This window comes from Lissotriton helveticus, chromosome 1_1 (genome assembly GCF_964261635.1).
Source record: "Lissotriton helveticus chromosome 1_1, aLisHel1.1, whole genome shotgun sequence".
In the NCBI taxonomy this organism is placed as follows: domain Eukaryota; kingdom Metazoa; phylum Chordata; class Amphibia; order Caudata; family Salamandridae; genus Lissotriton; species Lissotriton helveticus.
The window spans coordinates 1710910402-1710930746 of NC_136057.1; the positions used below are offsets into that span (position 1 = coordinate 1710910402).

Sequence of the window (20345 nt, forward strand, 5' to 3'; positions counted from 1 at the left end):
CGGTGGAGGCCATGAGTGAAGGGGTGTGGAGTACAGAGAATGCAGATGCACAGGTGATGAACGTTGAGCAGGAGAGTAACACGAAACGTAGATATGACGGGTTTTAAAAAAAATATATCGGATGTAGAGGAGTGGAGAAGGAAGGCACGAGCTTGGGGTTGGAATGCCACCAAAGAGGTGGAGAAGCAGATGAGTGCTGAAATTATTTTAAAATGTAGTTCCCTGAATTTAAGCAGCCGCAGGATAGAAGTCATCACATCAAAAGGATGGTAAAGAAACTATGCTCCAGGAGAGGGTCAAACTGTGGAGATGAAGGAAAACCTTCAAATAAGAGGCAGGCAAATGAGAATGACAAGAAAGGCACCCAGTGGTAAGCAGTGGGATGCACCAAAGCACACTGTAATTTTTTTATATGATCCACAAGAGGTGTTTCGACAATAGACCGCTAAAAGCTGTCTGTAGGCGAGACCTAAAAAGTGGTCTAAGGTACCTCTCTTGTAAACATAGTGACCCCATCATGCGTTGCATTAATGCTCCAATTTCCTTACCTTATAGGGTTATATTAGAACCGAGGTCTCTAGTTGGCAGAGGTTTGCACCTTGTGCAAGTAGGTACTCACAATCCTAGTCAGGGTAAGTGTAGTAGCTTGGCTCAGATTAGTCGGGCTAAACTTAAAGAGTTAATTGTAAAGTATTTGTGCACACACACACACTAACACCGCGAAAACACCACAAAAGTACTCCACACTAGTTTAGAAAAAATAGCCAAAATGTATCTGATTAAAACATGATCAAAACTGACAAAAATCCACCATACACAAATAAAGATACACATATCTACAAGATTATATGCAGTTCTAGCACTTAGAAATACAATAGCTCTGGTGGGGGCTATAATGACGTGATTGATGAAGTGGAATCTCAAAGTTCTGGGCCAACCACAAAGGAGCACGGGCCGGCTATGGGGTCATACAGAACCCAGTTACATTACCTTGGAAATGTTGACAAAACCAAGACGATGCGAGGCGCTGGGGAGGTGAAGCATTGCTGAGGCTGTTGCGGCTTCGGTTCCTCACTGTCGGTGCAGGTCGTTGGGTCGTCTGGGATGCCTGGGACGTTGAAAGGCATAGGGGATCTGATGCAGCATTGGCAGTGAGGTGGGGTCGATGAAACGTCAACGGTCAAGCCACAAGGCACCGACTTTGCTGTGTTGATGTCACACCACGGGGCCACAGGTGTTGCAGTGGAGTCAGGCGTCACAGACTTTGGTGACGTAGTGCTCAAGACTCGCACTTTGGCGGATCTTCAGAGGCGCTGCACCGGCGTCGGGGCCTACGTTGCAAGTCACGGTTGTTGCATTGAGTGGGGACCACAGCTTTAGTGCAGGCAGTGGCGCTGTGTTGAAGAGCGGCGGGGGCTCCGAAGTCACACTCGGAAGTCGATGGACTGGTTTCTTCTTGCTTATCAAAGCAAACCCACTTCCAAGGGCCCATGAACTTAATTTGGATCCACTTGGCAAAGTAGGGCTTTCAGTAGAAAAGCCCTAACACTGTAAGGGAAGTCTTTGATGACCCTGAGACTTCCAATAGGAGGCAACCTCAACTCAAGCTTTTGGAGAGCCTTAGAAAGCAGGATGCAGAGAGCACAGTCCAGTCTTTTCACTCCCAAGACAGAAACAGCTGGCAGCAGGCCACCACAGCAAAGTGGCAGTCCCTTCTGGCAGCACAGGAGCTCTTCTTCTTGGTAGAATGTCCTCAGTCCAGAGTGTTCCAAGTCAATGGTTTCAGAGGTCCAATACTTATACCCATTTTTCTCTTTGAAGTCAGCAGACTTCAAAGAAAGGTCTTTGTAGTGCATAAGACCCGGCCATTCCTGACCCTGGCTCCAGACACACTGCAGAGGGGTTGGCAGCTCTCTGTGAGGGGACAGGCACAGCCCTATTCAGGTGCAAGTGTCAGCTACTCCCGCCACTCTAATTCAGGAAGACCCATCAGCCAGGTGATAGGTCTTCAGGATATGCAGGGCACAGCTCAGCTCCCTTCATGTGTGACTTTCTAGAGTGAATTCACAAAGCCCACCTGTCATCCAACCCAGATGTGTATTTTAGGGACAAGCAGAGACATAGAACGGTTAAGTAAGAAAATGGATACTTTCTAAAAGAGGCATTTTCAGACCTGCAGTTTAAAAACCAACTTCACTAAAAGATGTGTTTTTATGTTGTGAGTCCAGAAACAACAAACTCCACATTTGTATCTGTTCCCAATTGTACGAGTGTTACAAGGTTGCGCCAATGCTAACCTATTGGCGAGAAAGGGCTTGCTGTAGTGAAAAACAAATGTAGCTGTTTTTTACTACCAGGACATCTAAAATTCAAAACCACATTTACTACCTTTGAAATACACTGCACCCTCCCTGCCCATGGGGCTACATAGGGCCTACCTTAAGGGTGCCTTACATGCAATAAATGGAAAAGTTTGGGCCTGGCGTGGAATTCCCAGGTCGACTTGATAGTTTAAAATTGCACACACAGGCTCTGCAGTGGCCTGCCTGAGACAGGTGTGAAGGGCTATTTATGTGGGGCGCACAATCTGTGCTTTAGGCCCACGGTTATCGTTTGATTGACAGGCCGTGGGCACACACAATGGACAGTACTAAGGACTTATTAGTAAATCAAATGTGCTAATCATGGAGTATTCAAATGCCATTATATTTTAGACACAGAACACATGCACTTTAGCACTGGTCAGCAGTGGTAAAGCCCAGTGTCCTAATACCAGCAATAATGAAGTTCAGCACACAGTCATAACAGGGAGCCAGAAGCAAAAAGACTGGGGAAACCACGCCAAAAGATGAAAGGACTAACCGGTTTCATCACTGAAACCCTACTTTTACCGTGCAGCGCGGGGGTGTTTGCTGGCGATTAATTCTGCGTTTGCAAACTCATGTAGGAGCGGGAGGAGCCACCGCCACCCCCAAAACTTGTGCCGCCTGGGGTAGACCGCCGCCCCCAAAACTTGTGCTGCCTGGGGCGGGCCGCCCCCACCTGCTACGGCACTGTGCTTTTCAGCCTCCATCGCACACTGTAAGTTCAAAACTTCCTTTGAAAGTCATCTTGTGAGGACAATCAATGACGCACACAGAGCCTAAACTGTAACTAGGTATAGAAATGAATTAGCCTTTGTTATCTTACTGGAGTTTCCTCCTGGTCCTATCTCTTCGCCACAAAAAGCGCTTCTTTGCTCAAAGCCTCCATCTCGCCTCTGGTTTGTGCATCCCACCATTTATACTCGTACGCAGTGCACTACAAAGAACCTTGACAAAGGGCAAGCATCGTATGCAGTCCACAGTCCAAGCTAACAATACTTTAGACAGACATCTCTCTACAAACACAATGTCCGCAGGCCACCTTGACTCCAGCAAAGCAGATTCCCAGACCCGTAAATGGTGCCTCGGCCTTGAAGCTCTACAAATGGTCAAAGTGAACAAGGCAGATGCTGGTGACATGACAGAGCACGCTATGTAGCTGGGAACGCGCCAGCGAGGCCGGTTCACTAGCGGAGGGGGCGCCCTCTCCCGCCAAGCCCTGCTGCAAAGATAGCATCACCTCGTCGCCATAGGAGATCAGAGGCTTTCAGCAGCTGCTGGCGGGTGAGTACATGAAAGGCTTAGCTCTGCCTTCTTGCCTGTCTGGTGTTATCAGGGGAGGACGCACCCCGCCCTGCAAGGCGGCCCCGGGCACTAATGCCCCTCTGAGTCCAGGGAGCGGTGTACAACTGATCGGGTGCCAGTGGTGCGGGCAGGTGCCCCCCACGTTACAGAAGATTCCGGTGGCATGCATGAGCACAGATGTAGGAATGGCAGGAGGCAACTTCCTTGCAAACGCTGCCTTCTTTGCCCATCTCCACCCAGGTGGCACCAAGCGATAGTACATTTTTCATGCTATTCCATCAAAGGGTGCCAGATGGACCCAGGGCACTGAATGGCACAGAGATCTCCTGCTAGTGTCACAGAGAGGGCTGAAAGGCTATAAAATGCTGCCAGCCCTGCTATGTACCAGGCCTTACTCTCAGAAGTCTGATTCCTATGGCATGCAGCCTCCCTCCCTGGTGCCAGGAGCCAGCCCTGTTCCAGGACCGGGGCCTACACATGCCTCTGCCATGGCATCTGAAACCTGAAATGCATTACTGCCCGCTGTCCAGGTTCTGGAACCCTGAAACAGCGTTGCCAGTGCGCCTCCATTCCTAATGGCAGCACAGTCCGCTACCCAATCACTTCAACCCACAGTTAGCTCTTCCAGTGGACCTCCAACCTAAACTTAGTAAGCACTGTTCAGACCAATGTTTGTGTAATTACTGGTGCAGATAGATATATCAGATGTTCTTACAGTGCATACACATCGACTGCAAACAGCAGCTGAGCAACATGCATATCATAGTTTCACTTAAGCACAAGTGAAGTGATAACAAGCGGTGTGCCTTTGCTCCTCTTCATTTCATTTGCACCTCTTCATTTCATTTGCACCATTTTTAGACTTTAGATAGTGTTGAGTCAGGATAAGACTCCATAAAAAGGAGGGCTGCTGGCCCTTTAAGTGAGGCCTTTGTGTTTGGCCCAGCTGCAAGTGAAAATAAGAAACCCCCTTTGCCCCCGTTTGTTGGTGCTCTGAATGAAAAGTGAACAATTTGTGGGTACTATGGAATGTGTGCTATTGTAGGCAAATTACACTAGAGAAATTCAGCAAAGTTTACTGGGGCCAGCCTGGGTACCAAACGCAGCTCAATAATGGCTGCCGGATTCAGGATCTGGCTTGATCCCCTTCATATGGCATTCCCCTGTATGGCAGCTCCAGTCTTCAGGCAGTGTCTTTGTACGACAGCCCCAGACTTTACAGCAGTCAATGCCTTGATGCCTTGCGTATGCGTGGCAGCAGTAGACCGAACCTTGATACTTCGCTTCTCTAGGCCAGTGAATGCCTCAATACTTTGTCTCTATATGCCAGGGAATGCCTTGATGCTTTGTCTCTGTAGGCCAGTCAATATGTCGATGCTCAGTCTCTGTATGACAGTCAGTAAATGTAAATGTCCAGTATTTGTAAAGCGCGAACAATTACCCGAAGGTGTCAAGGCGCTGGGGGCCGTCGGGAAGATTAAGCGAGCTATTGCCCAGAGTCACATGGTGCTGGGCTGATCTGCCGCCGGCCTCCGAGATCGAACCATGAGCCCCCTGGTTCCATAGTCCGTCTCCCTGGCCGCTGTGTTATACCTCTTCCTCTTCCAGTGCCATGATGTGATGTGTCTGTATGACATTAATAATTTGCTTCTCTAGGCCAGTGAATGCCTTGATGCTTTGTCTCTATAGGCCAGTAAGTGCCTTGATGCTTTGTCTCTATAGGCCAGTAAGTGCCTTGATACTTTGCTTCTCTAGGCCAGTGAATGCCTCGATGCTTTGTTTCTGTAGACAACCCAATTTCTTGGTGCCTAGCCTCAATGGACAATGGACAGGTGATGCAGTGGTGCTTTTCCAGTGGTGTTTTGCATGCCTCCCAGTGCTGCCTTTATAGTTCTGTGCTTTGTCTAGGAGTTAAAATCATTGTTTTGGCTGTCTAGATCTGTCAGTATTCTGATGCTTTGCCTCTGGCGGGTGAGCCAGTCTCTTGACAGTCAGTGTCTCCATGCCTTGTTTCTATAGGGTGGTTTTATTGGGAAATATTTGCCACTTATACCCATTTCAGGCTCTTGAGTCTAAAATCTCCTCTTGTTTCCTTCCAGCAACCTTATGTATCGACAGCCCAGCTGATGGCTCCCCCCAGTCCCAGCAACAACAGCAGTAGCAACAGCAGCAGCGGAGGCGGCTGTGGAGGGGACCAGCTGAGCAAAACCAACCTGTACATCCGGGGTCTGAACCCAGGCACTACCGATCAGGATCTGGTCAAGCTCTGCCAACCGTAAGAACAACCATCTTCTACCCTCTATGCTCACTGTCCTCATCCTGTGCCTTACTCTCCTTCTTTCACCCAGCCTCGGCTGATACCCCTCATGCCCTATATCCCTCAGCATCTCTCTTTAGCTCTTACACCCATGCTTCATTCCTTCCAACACTACCTTCCTTTGATCCCGAAATCAATCTTACTCGCCCTTCCACGCCTTCTTTCTTATTCTCCTTTTTTCAGTACTTGATTATTGCAATTTTTCCCCTGTTTGTATGTTCTGTTCGGTATCTTCTGTCTCCCTAATTCTCACACTGTCTTTCTCTCCAGTTCCCATCGCCTTCTATTCATTTATTCCTCTCGTGGATGCTGTCTTTTCTCAATCTTCGTCCACTTGTTACCATCGCCCCTTCACTTTTCCTTTTGACTTATTCCATCTCTTTCTTCCCCTCTCTTCCATTCCTATATCTTGCCCAATGTCCTTTCCCCATCTCTCCACCTGCATCTCTCCCACTTGTTCTGTTGATGCTCTCTCTGGTCCTCCTCTCTCTCCATATCTTTCTTCTCATCTCTTTCTCCTATGTCTCTATTGCTCTACCACATTCTCTATCATTCTGCTCCAGTTTTCTCCTCATCTGCCACCTTTTCACTCTCATTTTATTTCCCATTTCCCTCTTTTTGGCCCATTTTCCCTTCTCCGTCCCTCCCTCTGCCCCTCTCCCTGTGTCCCTCTCCCCAGCTTTTTCACTTATATTTCCCCTTCTTTTTCATAATTTGTCCACAGCGCTCATCTGTTCTGTTCCAAGCTCTTTTCCTACCTTCTCCTTGTACTTGTGAAATCTATCTTTCATATCTCGACGCCATATTGGATAGGGCTTCACTCTTTTTAAAACGATAAACAGTAAGTCTCGTATAATGAAAGACTATGCACGTCTCTATGCCGTTTAGGTGTCACATTGATCAACGCGAAGACTAAATAGCCTGCTGCAGACTCTCTCTGCACGCTCCATTTTTTAATGGCAGCCATTTTGGGCTGAAACCCACAGCTCTGCTGCTTTGCATCTTTCAACTCCGCATTCGCCGGATCCTCGGAGTTCGACCTTGGACCTTCGTCCCGACTTTCCCTAACCCTGTCGATTTATCCAACATAATGATCTGTACGAATTTGCCTCGAGGGTTAAGCAAACAACCTAAATCTGTGCTACCTCAAAGCTGCCTGACCGAGCAGCGAGACAGCCGCAGACGCCATTATTTAACACCAGGGGACCCATCAGTGCAGCGCGGATTGGGCAAAGCGGATGTGCGCTGAGGTCAAGTGTCGAATGACAAGGAAGGGTTTGCTTGAGAGGTCACGGTCACACAGCCTCGGGCCGGACATCCTCACAGCACCAGCACAAAAATAGCAGCTTTTCTTCCTTTTGAAAAGGAACAGATAGCCGTCCCCGCCCCCTCTCACAGTCTCCATTCCCAGAGATTCCTGCTCTCTCCTTTTGATTTATGTCTATAAACCGCTGTGCCGCAGTTGTCCGGTACAACATACATTTTAAAAGGAAGAATGCTATGTAAGCATGTGATGACACATCAGGCAGGCTGTCAGAACTGCTCGGATTAGGAGCAGATCACCGTCGTTGCGCCTCCTAGACTAGTGATAAGAACTCACAAATATAGCTGCTCAGTCTTAATTTAGAGAATATACTGGGAAACTGCTCTTAAAATGTACATATAGCTCACAAGTATTTTTTCAAGTGATAAAAAAATTGGGTCGGGATTATCAAATAACCTATGTGGCACAAGATAATGAAAAAAAATGTTTTTCCCAAAGATTTTAAGTAACTCCACTCTGCTATAGGTGCCAACGTTAACATTTTTAAACCTATAAGAGAAAACCAAATTCTCTCCCATTAAGAACAATAGTGCCAAGGACAGACTGGAATGCTTAAACAAAGAGGAACCTTAAAGGTTTGTGCTATCTTGAAACTTATGCAGTTCACACAGAGTTTTGTTAATGAAAAGATCTATAGCTGCATATCCGTTTCCTTGTGGAGTAAACTTAGATATCGGTGCTAGCCCACTAGTTCAAGTATAGTTCATTTGTACATCCAAAATGCCAGGTAAATCATTAATATTAACTTAATTTTCGTTTGAGAGATATAATAACAAATGTATATCCTGAACATCAGAGATTGTTAAATCAGATCTTTTTATTCCACTATGACCACCAATACATTGTTTATCATAATCACATTTTTTCAAATGCCTAAAATTCCAGTAAATTATGAAGACAGGAGTCTCGAAAGTTCATGTATTTAACTGGGAAAAAGAAAAAGCATGGGAAAACAAGGAGGGGCAGGAGAAACACCAAAAATACACGGATGGGTACAAGAAGCCAGAACAAAACCAAAACTTAGGGACTATTGCAATTTCTGAATCCACTACTACAACTAAAACTGAAATTCTTCAAGTTATCAATTTTTCGGACAGACCCTTTTCTGATATTGAATTGAATGTATTACAACAGGGTTTGTCTTCTTGCCCGGAAGGTGACTGTGATTTTGTTAATTTAGAGATTGATCTATACAAGCTTGCAAGAAGATTGAAATTAAAAAGTTTATTTTCTGATTGTACTGTACAATTGAACTGTATGGATCCTGGTGCTCCTTGACAGTATCGTTCTTTGTTGTGATTGTGCTTAAAGGTAGGCATATCGTTCACAAAGGAAGACACTTTGTAGTAAGTATTTCGAGTGCAAGTTACATTATTTTACTTTGAATTTGTGTAGCACTTATCTGGCATTGGCCTTTAGATCAGTGGGAAAAGTTTGATGAAAGAGAAAAGTGAAGCTGTGATGGGTTGAGGCTGCAGAACACTTAAATGGGCGTGTTTATTTGTACAAAAATGAAAGTAAAATACACTCTAAAGAATTGGCCGTATTTCATGAGTCTTTGAACTCAAAATGTTTCTATAAGGGGAACTGAGATGAATTAGTAGGTCCAACACAATTTAAGTATTATTATTCAATGAAGGGGCTGGTTTTAGTACCGTCTTGTATTTGATGCGTTTGATCAGTTCAATCAAGGGTTTTTTTTTCTCCATTGTTTGACAGCAGCATGAACAGCTCAGTTTAATCTAAGGTACAACAAATGTATAGACAGGGTTAAAGGAATTATACGATTTTGCCACTTAATTATAGATTTGACCACACTTACCACATCAACCACCAATTGCTGCATACTCTTTAGATTTCAACAAAAGCATGTTTCTAGCTCAAACAGATCAGAAGTCACAAAAATAGTGCTTCACAATGGCAGACATTTTGCAATGGTTAACTTGTCACCTTCATGCACGTTTTCCTGTATTCAGGTACTAAACTGGTACTATTGAAGTGAAACTGTAGCCCAGAGAGTATTAATGTGTGTTGCAAAAAAGGGAAATAATATTGCCACATAATGTGCCACATTTTACCTCTCCTTCAAGTATGCTTTAGTCAACTCTGCCGCATTAATTGTTACTCCCTTGCTGCCTAATTATAGTGATCATGCTCATAGGCATCTTTCGCTGCATGCTAATTCAGGAAACTAACCCTGATCAAATGAGGTTTCTCTATTTACCTTGTTTGAGGACTGGTTTGCAGCTTGAAGAAATCTGAATACTTCTGAAGTAGACCCACTGCAAGCCCACTGATGCATGTCCTTATACAACATATCTCTAACACCACTGTTGTGATACTCAGTAACCAGAGAGCATATGTGAAACAGGATATTTTTAAGTCCCAGCTCAGCTCCTTGGCACAAATTGTGATGTTGGGCACCCCACTCTGTTGCAGAACAGGATTGCCTGTGAGCTGCCCAAAGACCATTTATGTTTTCATTTACAACCAGACACAAACATTGTTATGGTGGGACGAAAGGAGGAGTTTACAAAGATGCAGCTTCTTGTGGTGCATAACATTAAACTAGGCCATACCCTGAGTTTGTGGCAGATGCTGAGGGAAAAGAGTTCACATCAACAATGGGGAATTACATCCATGCGAGAGTTAAGAGTAACACTGGTGACTTCACAAAATCGGTTCTGCAAGCACAGATGGACCACTACCTAGATGGCCCTATGAGCATGTGTGTTTTCTCGACAAATTGATACCGCTGGAAGGAAGGCCAGTAAGTCTGGTGAAGAGTCAGTCACATGTAGTGCTTAGCTCTGCATACCACCGGGGTGGGGAAGAGTATATAGCACATTTCAGAACTGCTTTTGCAAAGCTAGTGGGATTCAGACAAAGCCAAAAACATGTTTAACACTAAAGTATTGGTGGGTCTCGAGAAGAGCCAATGTCTTATGCGACCGACCCCGGTAAGGCCCCAAGAGGTGAGGCAGAGCCGGACACGTCAGACTTACCCCTGGAAGACTGGTTGAGTTGGACTCAAGTGAGTCATACAGGACAGCTCCTTGGAAAGCGTAGGGTATGAGAGTTTAGTGTTAGGCATTGGAAGATGAGTACGTGTGTGTGGCACAGTGAATTATACATCAGGCTCACCTCTGAAACACTCAGAGGGCCGGAGAAGAGTCATTCACCTCTCAAAGGTCACACGTTGGGAAACCTCCTGGTTTCACTTAAGGCAGGGCCTCTGACATTATGTGATTCTGCAGCTGTGGATTCGCAACAGTTGCCACATAGTTCACCATATGCTGCATGATGTTCAGATTTCAACACAAAATGTTTCTAGCTCAGAAATGTCACATCTTAATTTTAAAAAACGTGACACTTAGTGGTGCGCAATCTGTTTAGAGGATCAAGTTCTATGCTTTAAAGGGGCAGGTGCCCAGTACCTGCACTGCTTTCATTTGAAAGGGATGGTACATGCACCTCTCAGACACTTCTCAGCAGCATGTAGGTACTCTGAGACCAGGAGTACCAGCGCTTCGATAGTTCCATTTGAAGCACTAATCATGTTTCAGTTGCTGATTGTTTTATTCATTTGTGAAACTTGTACTAATAACTTTTGTCCACACGACGACACAGCATGGTATAAAGAGAAAATAGCGAAATAATGCTGCGAAAGACGTGCTGTGTTAACTTGACATTTCATGCAGCCTAGTTCCAGTGGGCCTGCCTCCCGCCCTGCCTGCCTTTAGCCCTGCCCTCAACCCTGCCTGCCTCCAGCCCATTCTGCCCCCAACCCTGCTTGCCCCCAGCTCTGCCCCCAGTCCTGCTTGGCCTCAGCCCCCGTGTTCCCTGTTCCTGCATCCCTGGCAGGACAGCTGCCTCCAGGGGCACTCGCTCTGTTTACACAACTCTCCGCCATTGCTATGGGCTCCCTATCATGGTACCCAGCTCCCCAGGGGCAGTCGGACGCCAGCAAGACTGACGGCAGCCGGGAACACTCTGGAACCGGGAAGGAGGCGGGGACAGGAAGTGGATAAGGGACGGCTGAGCAGGAAACAGTCCCCGGTGAATTCCCATTTCCAAGAAAGGGCTTTCTGCTGAGAAGGCATTTTCACGCGCCATGAGAAAGCTGTGGTGAACGTTTCCAAGGGAGTGTCTCTGTAGTGCCACCGGCGTCTTGCTGTGGCATACTCTCCCACCAGGACCCACCTACCCCACGCCCATAAAATCCTCAAGCGCACATTTTTGGGACAGCTTCAGTTTCCCCCGAGGCTGTCCTCGCATCACCCCTAGCATGCCTGCCACGAACTCCCCAGAGTCCCCGTCACGCTACGTGGAGACTATCTCGGAGCTGCGGGGTCGTGTAAAAGCCGGAAATGGAGAGTAGGGGTGTTCAGGGGCGGGGTGGGAGAAGTTGTAAAGACATAACTAGTTCTGGCAAGAGGGTAGAGGTAAGATGGGGCGGTGGTGGATAAGCATGCCTTTTATCTCTTAGTCCTTGAATCATAGGTATTCTTTTTATAGATTCAGTGGTTCTCATTTTATTGACCTTATGAGGATGAAAGTCCGAATTGGTCCGCTAGAATTTCATCACACGGAGAACGTTGGATATAGTTGCAGTTATAATGCGTCCAGGGTCAGGCATTATAACTATATCCAAAGTTCCCCGTGTGATGAAATTACACCATGTGGTTAGTGTTGCGGAATATATGATGATACAACGAATTCCGTTGCAACGCATGCCTTTACCACGCATGCGTTACAACGGAATTCGTTTACCACGGATAAACTTTTCCTCGAATAATTGCGTGGTGACGTCATACGTCGTTAAGAGAAAACGGCATTTTTTCCCGATTTCTCTTTAACGACGCTGACGCCGACGTGACTTATGGTGAGTTGTTTTATTTGGGGGGGAGACCCCCCAAGCCCCCCTTTTTTTCTTTTTACCTTTACCACATATGCCTTTACTACAAACATCGTAGTAAAGGTATGCGTGGTAAAGGCATTAGTGGTAACCACGCATGCGTTGTACTGCATGCTTGGTTAAAGATTTCGGGGAAAAGGCTTCGTTGTATAGGCGGTTTCCCGTGTTGCGTAGCGCCTAGCTTTATACTCAGCATGGCCAGTATTTTAATGTCCCTGTAGAAGAAAAAGTAGGAAAATCACCCGAAGTCGATATATTGTTCTCTTATCAGTACACACTTTAAACAGCAAATATAAGAAAATACGTTAAGGCATGTTGTGAAGCTTCATTAATGAACCCTGTCTTATAATTAAAGGAAACCGAGAAGAACCATGTTAAATATCAACAGGCTACGTTGGGGTCAGGGACATCTAGACGTTATTGCTGCTCTGTGAGCTTGAGGGGGGTGGTCTGGGGGTGCGGGGGAGCTGGGGGACTGGCGCTGCAGGAATCGCATGAGAATTTGCCATAAAATATCTATGTTTTTACTGGTACTGCTTAACGTCACTGACTGTGATTTTCTTTAAATCATAAGCAATCATTTTTTTTTTAAATGAACAGAGGATTTCATACAAAGTTCTGCTGTAGTTTAATGTACAGCCTTTAGCGGAATCGTAAAACGTGAACAGGTGGCTGATATATTTCTCGGGAAAAGGTAGCAATCCCACCACTGGTCCGTGTAAGTGAGTGACTGTCGTATCTCTACTTCCTCAGTGTCCGCCCCAGATGAGGTGGCGACTGTGATCCGGAAGGCCTTGCTTCTCCCACACTATGCCCCATCCTACCTTCACTCCCACCTGGTTCTCTAGAAGATGAAGGGGTCTTCCCTCAAAATGCATTCAGCCATTTGCCCCTCTGCCGAAGTTCCCTAGAAGGCATGAAAGATAACCCTTAGTGTGAACGCCAGACCCATTCAGTTATTGGGCTCTCTATGTAGGTATCCATATGTAAAAGAGAAGGAAGTGTAGCGTTTGTGCCCATTCATCGAGTGGCTCAATTTTGTAGGGATCTCGTTGCAAACGAGTGGAAAATACGATTTTCTTGCGATTCATTCCTTGCGCTCACTTTTTTGGGACCACTCTGCGAGAGAAAAAGTAGGGCTAATCCTCTATACACATTCATTCCCTCGTCTCTCATGTTAGTGCTCTCTCTCCGAATGAGAAAGGAGTACAGCTTACATGCCCATTAAATCTTTGGCACAAAAAACCCTTTACTTGCCTCTGTGGCCAGACACCCTCTGAAGGCCACAAGAGGCTGAAAGTTACTGAGCGAAAACAGAAGACAGACTAGTAATTCTACCAACTATAGGTCTTCGTGTTAAATAATCAACATACTTGTCCATAACATTACACTAAATGCAGAATGTCGCAGCATAGAGTCCAAATTCTTCCATTTGTATTACTAGGGAGCTTGGTGCCTCATTGCATCAAGCCACAAGGTGTCCTGGGCAGTGTTTACATTCCTCCATGACACAGGGATGCCCTTTGCCCTCTCTGATGGGTAGTGCAGAGCACCTCTGCACAGGTACTGAAGTAATGGTAGCTTCCATCCCCCTGGTAGTCCATGGCTTAATTGGCAACAACTATCTGGACAGTGTGACCAGGGCACAGATTAATAATAAGACTAGGGCACTTGTGTACGAGCAAGAGGAAGTAATGCTACCTCCCGCCCCCGGCACTGAAGCCGTAGCTCCAGCTACACAAAAGGTCTTTGTGGTACTTTTAGAAATGGGGATCTCTAGTTGGCTGGCGCCGAGGTCCAAATAGGGATCCCTCTTCTTAAGTAAGAGTAAGGGAGTTACACCCTTTGATAACCCCTGCTCAACCCTGTGGTAACGTACCACGTGCAGACAGGCCTAACTCAGAGGCAGTGTGTGAAGCATTTATGACCATACACAATAACACAGGGGAGACGCTACAGACACCACAAGCAGTTATAGAAAAATAGTTATCTTTATATAGACTGAACACAAGGCTAAAAAGCGCTCAAGGAGGCACAATGCACATTATTAATATTCACTTGAAAAGCAATAAAGGCACTCAAAAAGCGTGTGGAACAAACTTAGCTTGAGGCCGGAGTCCACACGACCCGGTGGTGCACAAGGTACCTGAGATTTTAAGGGGCACGGCCTGTTGCCTCACAAGGAAGCCACGGTGATGACAGGCGGACTCGCAGTGGCCAGAGCTCCCAGCTGTAGCGGTCCGCGGCGTGCACTCACGATAATCCTGGGACGGGCTTAAAGGAGGGCACCCAGCGGCACACGCAGGTGGTAACAAGATCCTCGAAGTGGGACTAGTGCGGGCACTCAGCGGCACAGCTCCTCAGCTGCAGTGGGCCAAAATAGCGATAGCGATGATTCTCGTAGGACAGCAAATGCAGGCTCTCAGCGGCATTAGCTCCTCAGCTGCAGCGGCCCACAGTAGCGATAACGATGACTTTGGTAACACAGGAAAATGCGGGTTCTCAGCGGCAACAGCTCCTCAGCTGCGGCGGCCCACAATAGCGATAGCGATGACTTTGGTTACACAGGCAAATGCGGGCTCTCAGCGGCAACATCTCCTCAGCTGTGCGATGATTCTTGTAGGACGGCAAATGCGGGCACTCAGCGGCACAGCTCCTCAGCTGCAGTGGCCCACAATAGCGATAACGATGACTTTGGTGACACAGGCAAATGCTGCCTCCCAGCGGTAACAGCTCCTCAGCTGCGGCGGCCCACAATATCGGTAACAATGACTTTGGTAACACAGGCAAATAGAGATGCAATGACTTTCAGCCCGCGTTCCCCACAGTAGAACCAGAGGCGCTGGAATTCACAACAGAGGACTAGCCTGCGAGTAGAATCCCCCTCAAATAGGAATTCGGACGGCTGATAGGTGAAGTCTAATGTCCCTGAGATTTCAGGCAGGAGGCAAGCCCAAATCAGGCCCTTGGGTAGTTGCTTCGGCAAGAAAGATGAAAGTTTTAGTGTCCTTTCCCTCTAGTTACACGGACAGAGGTTCGTCTTGACATCCAGAAGTAACACACCGTCTAGGGGTCTTAGCACAGATCTTTATACCCCAAAAGTATTTATTTTCAAAAAGTCAGAAATCCCTGAACCAACCAGAACACATTTGATGTCATCCTGTAGCACTTTGTTTACAAGGCTGCATCCTGCCTTTGAGGAAGAGGGGGTCTGCCACCAGACGCACAGTGGGAGGTGGAGCCATCATTCACCTTGCCAGGCACAGATTTGCTCATGTTCAAAGGGTCACCCCTCCCCATACTCCACTGCCGATCTCTATTCAATCCAGGTCTGGCTCAGCCTGCCCTGACCCTCCACAACCAGACAGCCAATACACATAACAGCAGAGCACACTGGAATATTTAGGCAAGAAAATACCTACTACCTAAAAGTGGTATTTTCGATCACAGAATATAAAACTAATTGTCAATATAAGATGCACTTTCATATTTGGAGCTCAGGCATACTAAATTTGACTTTCCTATCATGTTCCTTGGCTCAATTGGGATTATACCAATTCATACAGTCAATTTACAATAGGGAGCATTCGCACTGTGGCACTGAATGGCAGTGGCACAGTGCCCAAAGCGTCTAACACTCGAAAACACAGAGGAGACAAAAGCGAAAAATGGAAGGGAGACCCACGCTAATGGTGCCAGGTCTAACACGTACCAGAGGCAGTTTGCCAGGTGTGTTAGCTTTCCTCTGCGCCCAGCTTAAGAGCAGAGACTCACAGTCGATGGTGAGGTGAGCACCCAGGGAACCTGAGAAAGTGGTGGCTTGCCAAGCTCTAGTTCACCTGCTCTGACTCCAGAGGTGATAGGACACTCTCCAAAGTCTGACCCTGGCCCACCATAAGTTTATCCAACCCTGAAGGCTTTCTCATCATTCCTCAGCCCTCAGCCCTCCACCAACATTTCAGAGGTGGTAACAGCTCTCGGTTCCAATCACTTGCTATGGAAGATATGGTCAATCAATCAATCAATCACAAAATTTGTATAGCGCGCTACTCACCCGTAAGGGTCTCAAGGCGCTGAGGGGGCAGAGGGGGTCGCTACTGCTCGAACAGCCAGGTCTTGAGTAGTTTCCTGAAGGAGAGGTGATCCTGGGTCAGCCGTAGGTGAGTGGGGAGGGAGTTGCATGTCTTGGCTGCCAGGTAGGAGAAGGATCTTCCTCCGACGGTGGATTTCCGAATTCTTGGGACGTAGGCGGGGGCGAGGCTGGTGGAGCAGAGCTGGCGGGTGGGTGTGTAGAAGGTGAGGCGGCTGTTGAGGTACTTCGGGCCCAAGTCGTGCAGAGCCTTGTGTGCGTGGGTGAGGTGTCTGAACGTGATCCTCTTGTTGACGGGGAGCCAGTGCAGGTCTTTCAGGTGGGCGGAGATGTGGCTGCGGCGCGGGATGTCCAGGATGAGTCGTGCTGAAGCGTTCTGGATGCGCTGGAGTCTTTTCTGGAGTTTGGCTGTGGTTCCAGCGTAGAGGGTGTTCCCGTAGTCCAGACAGCTGGTGACGAGGGCCTGGGTGACCGTCTTCCTGGTTTCGGTGGGGATCCATCGGAAGATCTTTCGGAGCATGCGCAGGGTGTTGAAGCAGGATGATGAGACTGCGTTCACTTGCTTGGTCATCGTGAGGGAGGAGTCCAGGATGACGCCCAGGTTGTATGCGTGGTTCGTTGGTTTGGGTGCGCTGCCCAGGGCAGGCGGCCACCAGGAGTCGTCCCAGGCGGAGGGCGATGATCCCAGAATGAGGACTTCCGTCTTGTCTGAGTTCAGTTTCAGGCGGCTGTTCTTCATCCACTCGGCGACGTCTTTCATCCCTTCATGCAGGCTGGGTCTGGCGTTGGTGGGGTCGTTGGTGAGGGAGAGGATCAGCTGGGTGTCGTCTGCGTAGGAGATGATGTTGAGGTTGTGTTTGCGTGCGATGGCTGCGAGAGGGCTCATGTAGACGTTGAAGAGGGTTAGGCTGAGTGATGATCCTTGTGGTACGCCGCAGATGACTTCAGTGGCCTCGGATCTGAACGGGGGGAGGCGGACTCTCTGGGTTCTTCCGGCGAGGAACGAGATGATCCACTCCAGTGCCTTCTCTTGGACTCCGAAGTTGCTGAGGCGCTGTACTAGGGTGCGGTGGCAGGCAGTGTTGAACGCCGCAGATAGGTCCAGGAGGATGAGGGCCGCTGTTTCCCCGTTGTCGAACGGGATCTGATGTCGTCAGTGGCTGCTATGAGGGCGGTCTCGGTGCTGTGGTTGGCTCGGAAATCGGACTGCGAGGGGTCGAGGGATCCGTTCGTCTCGAGGTACTCGTGGTCACGTACTCCTTGTCTGCTCTGGACTAGGGGAAGCATGCAAGGAGGCTCTTGATTGTACTTTGAGGAAGATCTCGTCCCATCCCCAGTGGAGCTGTGTACTTCTCCCAATCAATACCATGTATTGATGCAGAATTTGTCTCCATTCCTGTGTTGTTTGTTTCTGGTCGGCTCTCTGCAGAATGTCAAGACCAGCAGTGTCTGTCAAAATGGAGGGCCGAGGCTGCTTTGATTCTCCTCCAATTGGTGAACAGAACATTCTGGAAGGTGAAGTTGGATCGGTCCGCGCCCCATCTCTTGGTACTCACGGTATAGTGTCCATAATCATCAGGGTGGATTATGTCAACAAATCTTCTTTGACGCCATCTTTGATCTCCTTCACTTGGTGCCACGCCATGAATGTGTTTAGCACAATATACTTCCGACACAAGGTTCTACGTCTGCGCGCCACCTCTTGCACAGCCAGTTTTATGCCTGTAGGATGGCTCCGGTACCTGACTGTAGCTATCGCCAGCAGAAGGACAGGCTGCACGAAAATTTGAACTCTACACTAAAAAGGATGCTGGAAATCTTTGGGGAAAGGAATGGGAGATGCACAATCTCTTTGGATGAAAGGCAGACATAAGTGCCCCATAGATCATCAAGGTTCCCAAAGTCACACCCTCTTCTCTTCAAAAAGTAATAGAGTGTTGACAGTGGTCCTCCAGCACTTAACATATCTGAAGTATTTTATTTTATTTTCTATTTTTAAAGTTTTATATAGTGCTAGCTTAACCCGTAGGTACAAACACACAGTAAACAGCAGAAGGACATTACATTACATCATAGGCCGGCAGTAAGGAAGCAAACCAAAGAAAAAGAAAAAAAACAGCATGGGAAATAAATATGCAGTGCAGCGGAGGGGGCGAGAGCAATAAAAAGAAACAGGTGAGAATGACATAGTCCGGTCACCCACTATCCTTGAATGTCCAGGGGGAGAGGAGACAACTCGGATATAGTAGTCTAGGTAAGTTGACGTTGGTCCTGATAGTATTTGTTTAGGAGATGGAGTTTCAGGTCCCTTTTGAAACAGGAGAAGGAGGGGTTGCATCTGAGGACTCCAAGGAGGCCTTGTGGGCCATCATATGCCTCTTTGCTGGGTCCCCTTGACACAGTGCATAAGGAAGGCCTTGTGTTTTGTATGGCTCACTTCCCACGCTCCAGTGAGCTTCCTCCTCAGACTCTCTTTACTGGAATGAAACCTGATATCAAGATGTCGCTCTACCCACCAAATAGGTCCATGGATCTCTAAGAAAGATCTCTCCAGGGGGTGTCCAGCGGAGTTCCAGGAAGACTTGATTCATGCCAGATTTTAAGACAACCACTGGATACGTACAGGAGCTCCAGTTAGAATAATTGGATTGTATCTTTTGAGAATATCATACATGGGCGCCTGCAATTATTCTTCAAAAGCTATCCCCAATTACCTGTTTACACAGAACATAAGCACACCTGCAGTTTAAACATTGAAAAAAGAACTGGCTTTTTTTTCTCCTGATCTGTTTTTCTAAAATAAACGGTGATCAGCTGAAAAGAGTTCTACTGTAGGTCTTTGGAGGAAAAATATAGACTGTATGTTTCTACATATTGCAAGTTCTGTACTTTTTTAATCTGAGTACATTAAACTGATTCTACATAATTATTAAAACAAATTGCAAACTCCTTATTGTTGAGTTTAATTTCACGCTAGAGATTCTATTTTTATTCTTCACACCTGCAAACATACTTTCTCTCCTACGAAAGAACAAACAGCAAGGATTTAAGCAGTTTGCATAAAGTGCGATGGTTTGAGCATGTATTATAATAAATAAAATATTTTCTGTCCGTTCATTAAAATCATATTCCAACTCACCTGAGTTCTGTGACATTAAAAAGGCATTCAGTCTCTTTCCTCTACATGCTCACAGACCTCTTCAGTATCTTGCAATATCCTTATAATGTATGGCAGGAAGTACTTTATCCGATGTATCATAAAAATCTGGCATGGATCTGGCCCTCCTGGACCGAGCTTGGGCACTTCTGATCTAGCAGAAACCCCTTTCAGTTGGCTCTGTGCCCATTGGAGCTTTTGTGTCTGTCTGATTGCGCACACACACCATTACCCAAGCAGAAAGGGTTGGAGATCCATGGATACGGGTGCACCCCCTGGTTGTGCACGCTCCCTGTTAAATCGTATTGCATACCTTGGACACACTCCCCCCATACCAGCCCCCACGGGTTGGTCCGTGTTCTATTCGAATATCATTTGAGCTCGAGGAAGTTACAAAGGGTATTTGAAGAATCTAAAACGGTTCCACCCTTGCTGTTCAGGAGCAGCACTTTTGAAATCTATTTTACATATTTGATGGAGATCACACCCATCTCCAAACTCCTCTGGACCTCCTCAGAAGTTTTCAATCATTTTACAGGCTCGGTGCCTGCCTTCAGTCAGAATTAATAACCCAACCTACAAGCAATTGGATTATTTTTAATTGTTAATTGCTTTGAACATTTTCAAGACACAAACCCATTGCGAGTGGAGGACAGTGCTTGCCAAAAATGGCTGCAGCTCACACAGGAGAGAGGGAGTTTTTCACACTCTCTAGGGAGGAGCCAGATTGAAATTTTCTTGGAAGGCAGCAGAGTTTGGGTGTTGTGTCCAAGAGGGTGGGCCCTCTAACTGTTAATCTTCTCTTACCACTGGAGTAGGATATGAAGGGGATTTCCAAGATTTTTATGCTAGCAAAGCTGCGTGCTTTCTA

The 20345-nt window shown here is 47.1% G+C and overlaps 1 protein-coding gene across 2 annotated transcripts in view; it reads left to right on the forward strand.

Moving 5' to 3' along the window:
• Positions 1–20345, forward strand: part of RBMS2 (RNA binding motif single stranded interacting protein 2) — a 257679-nt gene that overhangs the window by 137634 nt on the left and 99700 nt on the right. For both annotated transcript variants that reach the window (XM_078689107.1, XM_078689108.1), the window contains exon 2: positions 5768–5943. In XM_078689107.1, the coding sequence (XP_078545233.1) occupies positions 5768–5943 (176 nt within the window). The remainder of the gene's footprint in view (positions 1–5767; positions 5944–20345) is intronic.